The sequence below is a fragment of the Mustela nigripes genome, chromosome 12, assembly GCF_022355385.1.
Source record: "Mustela nigripes isolate SB6536 chromosome 12, MUSNIG.SB6536, whole genome shotgun sequence".
Taxonomy (NCBI): Eukaryota; Metazoa; Chordata; class Mammalia; order Carnivora; family Mustelidae; genus Mustela; species Mustela nigripes.
In genome coordinates, this window is record NC_081568.1 from 75,308,351 (window position 1) to 75,317,559 (window position 9,209).

The 9,209-nt window shown below is 45.8% G+C and overlaps 1 protein-coding gene across 1 annotated transcript; it reads left to right on the forward strand.

The window, feature by feature from the left end:
• Positions 1–4,398: 4,398 nt before the first annotated feature.
• On the forward strand, positions 4,399–8,756 carry WNT8A (Wnt family member 8A). The gene is made up of 6 exons (XM_059416348.1): positions 4,399–4,466; positions 4,567–4,600; positions 4,828–4,966; positions 6,125–6,250; positions 6,951–7,093; positions 8,211–8,756. Exons 1-6 carry the CDS (start codon positions 4,399–4,401, stop codon positions 8,754–8,756), a joined length of 1,056 nt encoding a protein of 351 aa, XP_059272331.1.
• The last annotated feature ends 453 nt before the right edge of the window (positions 8,757–9,209 follow it).

Here is a 9,209-nt window from a genome sequence, read left to right on the forward strand (position 1 = left end):
AGACTATGGCTCAGCAAGGGTTAAAGCCTTGCCTATAACTGGAATTGATGAACAGTGGGGTTCAATTCCACATAGAAATCTTTTGCACTGTATCTCCCAGGAGCCTGCAGGGAGGGTACAGGGCTCCAACCGTATGCTGGGGGCAGTACATCCCAGCTCAAAAAGCTGATAGGCAAATTTTCAGGAATCTTGCACACCAGTTGTTAAACAAGTCATTACTAAAAATTAAATTACATAGGGTCTCCTGGCTGGCTCATTTGATAAAGCATGTGACTCTTGATCTTAGCGTCATGAGTGAAGCCCCAGGTTGGGGGTAGAGATTACTTAAAAATAAAATCTTTTAAAAAATTAAATTATATAACCAATTAAATTATATTAGAAACAAAGGTAACAAGTACTCAAAATTCATCTTTTCCTAATTGTTTTCTGACATTTTATTATCTATACTCTGTAGGTTATTTACATCTATTACATCCATATGATAGAATAGTATATAATGATGTGGTACTGTTCATTTCTTCCCAAGTCTACATTGGTAGTTTGAACACCATGGCAATCAGCAAACACTCCCAATCATGGCTCCTGTCACTCTAGAGCTGATTGTTAAACACCTATTTGCTAGCACACTCCCTGTTCAAAGACACCATTGCCTTGTGATACACTTTACCTTCCTTTCATTGTCTGCTCTGGTCTTCAGATCCAGATTTCCCTCCCTGGAAAAGAAAAACCAAGAGTTGGACCACACCCTTAATAACTAAAGAGATAAAGGTGCATTGCTAGCTTAGTGTGTAGAGCACACAACTCTTAATCTCAAAGCTGTGAGTTCAAGCTCCATGTTGAGGGTGGCACCTTTTTAAAAAAAGGAGGAGAGCATCTGAGTGGCTCAGTCAGTTAAGCATTTGACTCTTGATTTCCACTCAGGTCATGATCTCAGGGTTGTGAGATCAAGGTCTTCATATCCAGCTTCATATCTAGCTCTTCACTGCGTGTGGAGCCTGCTTAAGATTCTCCCTCTGTGTTTGCCTCTCCCCTCTTCTCTGAAAAAAAAAAAAAATTAATGAGATAATGGAGCTGGGATTAAGGAAATGAAGGTACAGTGACTGCAAATGATTTGTAGACTCCAACGTGAACTGCCTATCTCTGTTCATCTCTCCTTTCGGGGGACCCTCTGTCCACATGAAGGACTTTAATCAGTCGAGTGCAGGGGTCTTATGTAGACATAGCCCCAAAGCACTCTGAAGCAAGCACTGGTGGTCTTCTGGGTACCTATCTTCCAGGTCTATCCTGACAGGCAACTAAAGGATTAAAAGATTAAAAAGATTCCATTCAAACAGCTGATGAAAACAAGACTTCCCCACTTCAGTCTATAATTACCTCAGGGATTAGTAAATTCTATAAACCCTGAAAGTAGGATTACAGCATGTAGAAAACTGGGAAAGTCTCTAGAGGTCATTCAGTGTTCAAAATTGCCCCCATTCCTTCATTTTACAGATGAAAAAACTGAGTCCATGCGGTAGTAAATAGCTTACCCAAGGTCACACAACAAATTAGTGGCCAAAGCCCAGACCTCCTAATACCCGGGAGTAAAGTCCATTCTTCAACATCCTAAATTCTTTTTTTTTTTTTTTTTTAATTTACTTGACAGAGAGAGATCACAAGTAGGCAGAGAGGCAGGCAGAGAGTGAGGGAGTAGCAGGCTCCCCACTGGGAAGAGAGCCCAGTGCAGGGCTCGATGCCAGGACCCTGGGATCATGACCTGAGCTGAAGGCAGCGGCTTAACCCACTGAGCCACCCAGGTGCCCCATCTTTTTAAAAGATTCTATCTACTTATCCGACACAGAGAAAGAGAGCACAAGCAGGGGGAGCAGCAGAAGGGAGAAGAGGGCTCTCTGCTGAACAGGGAGCCTGATGTAGGGCTCCATCCCAGGACCCTGACCTGAGCTGAACACAGCTGCTTAACCAACTAAGCCACCCAGGCACCCCATCCTAAATTGTTTTTACAGAAATTATGAGAACTTTATAGAATCTGAGCAGAAGTATATACAAAGTTTGCACATAAAAAGCCTACTACCTTTCCCTCCGCTTCCTAGGGAAAAAAAAGAATATTTTTGTAGAGTACCAACTTAAATGACAGGTGCAATGGGGGACATAGGATAGTAAGACCCAGTTGCTCATACACAGGAAGTGAATGTGGGGTCATTCCTAAAACTCTTTCAAGGGGCACAAGGAGATTACCTCAGAGCTAATGCTAACTCTGTTCTGACCAAACAGTAAGTGGCATGGAAATCAACCCTGCTGTCTTAAGAAGGAAAAGTTAAACATTAAATTCTTGACTGGGGAAAATAGGAAACAAACTTAGTGGGCTTTTCCTAAGTGACTCAAGTCTCAGATACTTCTTTTCCCCAACGAGAGAAGCTCATAAGCAAACAAGGGAAGATAGCTTCTCAGGGGGCTGAGAGGCAGAGCTGTAGTCCATTAAAGACATTTTGCATTTGTGACATTCGCACCAATCCTCTTAGAAAAATGAAACAAAAAATATACACAAAGTAGGAGCCCCCTGGGACACCAAAGGCAGATGCCTTTGGCTCAGATCATGACCCCGGGGGCCTGGCATCGAGTCCCACATCAGGCTCCCTGCTCATCGAGGACACTGCCTCTCCCTCTGCCTGCTGCTCCCTCTACTTGAGCTCTCTTTGACAAAAATAAATACATAAAATTTTAAAAACAAAAACACAAGCAACAACAACAACAACAAAATAGCAGTCCAATGTCGTATTATTAGATCCAGCATATCTAAAATTACTTCATCAAGGTGCCTGGGTGGCTTAGTTGATTAAATGTCCAACTCTTGATTTTGGCTCAGGTCTTGATCTCAGGATTGTGAGTTCAAGACCTGTGTCGAGCTCCATGCTGGGTGTGGAGCCCACTTAAATAAATAAATCTCATTTTTAAAATTAATAAAATAAATACATAAAATTTCTACATCAAGTTGTTATAAATATTTCTAAACACTTGCCCTTCTGTACTTAGGTAACAGTTAACAGCTTATAGACTGACGCCAATCCTAGTCCAAGCTTGAGTGCACTGCTCTAATAAGTAAAAAAGCCTGAGGACTCCTTGGTCCCTGGAACTCCTTCAGTGGGGGATGTCTGAGCTCCCTTTCTCACCCAAATCAGGCCCTGGGAAGCTGGGATGTGATCTGGACATCCATAGTCACAGACTAATGAGTCAGGATGGTGAACCCCTGTTTGTACTTTCCTCTGAGTCTCTCTGGGCTGCCTTCCCCTGCCCAGGAAAAGAGGACGATCTCCACCCCTTCACTGCAGTCCCAAGAATCTTACCTGAATGGTGTCTCGGGTCCCTACTATGGATCGCAATTTCTTTTATTCATCTGTTTGTTCATCCAGGCATCTTTTCAAGCACTTAAGTGAACCTAAAACAAGATTCCTGGGGTACCTGTCTGGCTCAGTTGGTAGAACATGAGACTCTTGATCTCGGGATCACAAGTTTGAGCCCTAAGCTGAGTGCAGAGATTACTTTAAAAATAATAATAATAACAAAAAAAAAAAAAAAAGGAAAATAAAGATTCCTGCCTAAGGAGCTGATGTCCTGGCAACAAAACAGGATCAGAAAGGCATTAGCTTTTTCAAATACAGCCCTGGGTGACCCAAAGGTTGATTCTCACATATGAAATGAAGACCGACTATGAATGAAGGAAATTTACCAGAACTTACTTTGCTAGAACATGGTAGAAGGGCCTATTACAGAGAGGTCCTCTGAAGTGTTTCTGTCCCACAGTCCCATGATTCCATAACTTTACAGTCACCAAGGAAGAAGGTGGGTAAGATGTATTCACTTATTTTGGTAAAATGAGTAGGAGAGTGCCCCAAATAGGGTTCCCCTATAATTACTAACACCTTGGGGAAGAAGGCAGGACAGAGAGTGAGGGTCTCAGTGACAGATGAGGACACTGTAGCTCTGAGGAATTGTTGACCTACCCTCAGTGTTGGGAACCTCATCTGCTCCAGGCTACAAGATTCTGAGAAATGAGCCATGGAGCTGGAAGAGACAAGTCTGATTTATAGAGGAAAGAAACCTCAAGGGTAGCGAAAGGCTTCAGCCCCTCTGTCAGCCTGGGAGGGAAGAAGGGCTGGTGGGGCGGGGTGAGGCGGGGCTTTCCTTGGAGGCTTTGGGCTGAGTCCTTCCTTCCTGGTCCCCCATTGGGTCAGGGCCTCCTGCAGCCCTGCCAGTAAGGGACAAATGAGAAGAGCTGTTGATTTTTCCCCCTTGGCCATTCAGAATTTCCCCCACATAAATACTGAGAAGGATCCTGCCCTCTTCTCACTTCTCTGGAGTTGGCCCTGGGCTGGACCTGGTCCTCTGGGAGTGAGCAAGGACATGGAAGACCTGTTTATGCTCAGGGTAGCTGTGGGCATATGCTATGCCACCTTCAGTGCCTCTGCCTGGTAAGTCCTTCCCCTGTGCCACCTTCCCCACTCCCCACTGAGGAAACCCCCATTATCTCATCCCCATTCACCACTGCCTCACTTTTTCTCTTTTTGATAGGTCAGTGAACAATTTCCTGATAACAGGTCCCAAGGTAGGATGGTCTCTGGCTCCTGTTTTTACCCATCCAGGTTCCTAAGGGAACTCTTTTGGGGAAAGAAAAGAGGGGAGGGGAGACAGGGCCAGAAGTCCCCCACCCAGAGGAACCCATAATTGTTCCTTCCTGGAGAGCTAACCCATTTGAGTCCTGCCTATTCCCCCAAACCCCAAAAGAACTGAGCAGAGCCAGGGCTGACCTTCATAGCCCTTTCCCTTTGCCAGGCCTACCTGACCTACACGACCAGCGTGGCCCTGGGTGCCCAGAGTGGCATTGAGGAGTGTAAGTTCCAATTTGCTTGGGAACGCTGGAACTGCCCAGAAAATGCTCTCCAGCTCTCCACGCACAACAGGCTGAGAAGTGGTAAGTTTGTGCACCTGCACAAAGGGGTGTATGTGCATGGAGGTGAGCTTACAGTATGTGTATGTGTTGTATGTATGACATCTCTATGCACAGTGAAATGAAAAACTTATCAGTGGTCTGCTCATCTGCCACTTCCTTACTGTGAAACCCTGAGTGAGTTACATCCTCTCTCAACCCCAGTTTTGTCATGGGGTCAATAAAGCCAGCTATGTTTAGTACACCAGGTGTACTGTAAGAGTCGAATGAGGTGAAAACAACACTATTTCCATACAAATGTAATTATTTCTCTATTTTTTAAATGTAGGCCTATATTTGTGTATTTGTATACACCTACCTTGCACTGAGTTGCATGAAATAAAAACAAGGGCTTTGTGTTTGCAGCCCCTAAGGAGTTTCCCATCTGCCCAGCTGTCATAAAATCCCAACAACAGAGAAGTTGAAAGATCACACTGAGCTGGGTCATGTGGGGTGTGTGTGTGTGTGTGTGTGTGTGTGTGTGTGCACCTTGCAGCTCTTTATAATTGTATGTAGTAGTTCACATAAAGGCCATTTATATACAAACAATAGAGAGGTTCCTGAGAAGAGGTAGGGGGAAGAGAGTAAAGATGTGGATAAAGAGAAGCGTCTTCCTATGGGGTATGCAGACAGAATGGGGAGTGTGTAGAAATGAAATGAGATGATGTTTTTTAAAGAGTTTGGTAAGACACAAGTTCAGTAAATGGTAGTCATGATCATTATGATTATTACATAGTTCCTGATTCATGTCAGAAGGAAGAAAAGGCCCTTCTCTCTTTCCTAAGCCAGCTCCACGGCCCTAAGACCCCATTGCCCAAAGGCACAGAAGCAGTAGCTAATGAACAGAAGGCCAGGCAGGATTTCATGAAAGCAGGGTCTTGGTCCCAATACAAATAGTGAAGAGAGTGCCCTTGGTCCCATCACTGTCTGTGTGGATTTTACCATCCCCATCCCCATGGGGATAGTCATGTCTGCCTGAAAGACATAAGGATATTAGAAAGACATACACTGTTCTCTCAAAGAGAAGAACCTCCTCTTAAACCCAAAGGGGCAGGGACCAAGGGAGAGAAACAATTACTTTTCCACAGCCTCTCCTTTGGGTCATCAGGGTCCAAGTTTCCAGTCCCCTCTTTCTCTCCAAAGCCACCAGGGAGACTTCTTTCATTCATGCCATCAGCTCTGCAGGAGTCATGTACACCATCACCAAGAACTGTAGCATGGGCGATTTTGAAAACTGTGGCTGCGATGAGTCGAAAAATGGAAAAACGGGTAAGTTGTACTCTCTGATGTGGGTGAAGACGTGAGGAAGGCAGAGCTACATGCAGGCTAAGATCTTCCAGGAAAAGGCTAAGGGACACACAGGTCCCTCAAAGCCCTAGATGCTGGCAGCAACTTCTTGGTGGGAGCTCCTGGACCTATACACTTCCAAGAGATGAGCTGGGTCCATGAATCTAGGATCACCAAGTAACACTGAGCTCTAAAGCCAACAAGACCTCTAGGAATGAGAAGACCAGAGAGCTTAAAGCTAACCCAGTTACCTCGTAAAGCTAACTGAGTATCCAGAGCTACTCAGTTATTTGCAGACCATCTAGAAGACTCGGATTTGTCATCAAAGAGGGAGGAGATGGCTCTACAAGACTACTGTAGGGTAATGATGCAGAATTCCAGAATGTTTGAGCTACAATGAACTTCTAAGATCACCTAGGCCCGGCTCAGTATGCCTACACTTCTGAGCCTGTAGAGACTAATTGCTTGGAGATGGAAAGTATCTGAACGGTAGGCAGTTGTCTTTGTGAAAAGGACCTCACCCATCCACTCTGAGCACCTCTACTTCCTGGTCTCACCTGCAGCTTTAGACGCTTCTAGAGCTCTTGGGGGATGGTTTAGCTATGTTAGCCAAAGTAACCTTGACTCCTCCTGAAACTTAGCAGGGAAATATGTGTAGAACTTAATCTTTCCTTACATGCAGGAGGTCATGGCTGGATCTGGGGAGGCTGCAGCGACAATGTGGAATTTGGGGAAAGGATCTCCAAACTCTTTGTGGACAGCTTGGAAAAGGGAAAGGACGCTAGAGCCCTGATGAATCTTCACAACAACAGGGCAGGCAGACTGGTAGGTATAGGAGTCCGTGAGTGAACTATCAGGGTCAGTACTGGCAAGGACCTCACATCTGAACACTTACAACTTACAGCTTACCAAGAGCTGTCTCATACCCATGTGTCATCCTTAAACCACCTATCAGGACTGGGATGGCTATCCCCTTCTCTGGATGACAAAGGCAGTTCAGGCTGAGCCAAGTGGCTTGGACAAGGCAACAGAACTAAAAAGCATCAGAACCAGGCCATAAATTCAGATCTTCTACTTTAATCTTATCACTCATCTTTGTGGTTTAGCCCCTTCCACAGGCAAGTTTCTGAGAACCCAGAACAATACAGTACACCAAAGCCTTGCTCTCATGACTTAAAATTTTAACCATTTCAATTGTGTGTTCTAGGAAATTAATGGGGAGGTGGTTATCATCTAACCTGTATCCTAAGATCTGTCTGGACTTCAAGGGATTGGGACTGATCAAGGCTTCTCTGGAGGGTCTATTCTGCCCCAAGACTTCTGGAGTAATCTGAACTCAAATCTGGAAGCAAGTTAGATTTAAAGCTTAGAGCATAAAAATTTCCCTTTGAACCTATACCTGCATGACCTGGACCAGAGCAAGGGAAGAGGTTTTCAAGGCAATTACACACATGAGTAATTGCTTTAGGGATAGGGGTTCAGACTGCATGAGCTTCCTTCCCTCTGGGAGAGGACAAATCCAAACCCTCACCAGCCCCTACCTTGAAGACAATAATAGTGCCAAAGATCATATTTTCTTAATTTCCACAGTACCCTTGATCATTCTTATTCCAGTGAGAGAGAGAAACAAGCTACACAAGTGATGGAGTTGTGCCTAGAGCTTGGGTTTCCTGATTCCTGTAACTTCCTCAACATTTGCCCAATTTTCCCAAAGAATACTCAAGGGCACTTTAAAATTACCCTAACCAATGCCTTTACACCCTCCAAATACTCCAACTGAGAAGATCTGAAGTGGGGCCCAGAAATAGTGTTTTTCACAGACCTCCCTGGGAATTCTGATGCTCCTCCAAAGTTAAGCAGCACAGCTCTAAAATATCCCATTTAATTGCTAGCCTTCCATCTTCCTTACCCAGAGTCCTCCTCTCTCTCTTTCTCTCTGAAGGCAGTGCGAGCCATCATGAAAAGGACCTGCAAATGTCATGGCATCTCCGGGAGCTGCAGCATCCAGACCTGCTGGCTGCAGCTGGCTGACTTCCGGGAGATGGGGGACTACCTGAAGGCCAAGTATGACCGGGCCCTGAAAATTGAGATGGATAAGCGCCAGCTGAGGGCTGGCAACAGCGCTGAGGGCCGCTGGGCACCTGCTGAGGCCTTCCTTCCCAGTGCAGAGGCAGAGCTGATCTTTCTAGAGGAGTCGCCAGATTACTGCACCCGCAATTCCAGCCTGGGCATCTCTGGCACAGAAGGTCGGGAGTGTCTGCAGAACAGCCGCAACGCATCCCGGTGGGAGCAGCGCAGCTGTGGACGCTTATGTACCGAGTGCGGCCTGCAGGTGGAAGAGAGAAGAACTGAGGCCATCAGCAGCTGTAACTGCAAATTCCAGTGGTGCTGTACAGTCAGGTGTGACCAGTGCAGGCGTGTGGTGAATAGGTACTATTGCTCCAGCTCCCCGGGCCACACGTGGTCTGGACGCAAGGCCAGCGCCTGACAGCACCCACACAGATTCCCTCGCTCGGTAGCATGTTGCTTTCTCAGAGAGAGTGAATTCGAGAACAACTGGAAAATCACAGAGTTGGTCTGTAGCGCCCTTCATACCTGCAATTCCAGGGAAATGGAGGTCCAGGTATAACCTGCCCCCAGAGCATTCTGGGCAGAGTTGAGTTTGGAGCCTGGCCTTCTAATGTGGGCAGACCCCATCTCCTCTCTCCTGCAAGTTATTTCCTGGTCTTTGCACCTGTCCTTCTGCAGCTTGCTAGAGGGGAGTTTGGTTTGGGGGGATCTTATCCAGAGGGACCCTCAAAGTACTTGTCAAGTTTCAGAGGGAATGGAAGCAAAAAACTTGAGTTCTGTCTGGACTTCTGAAGGAGCAACCTGATGCTAGCTAGCTGCAGAAAGACCAGCTACATGTTCCACTTACATGTACCACTTATACCCCTACGTA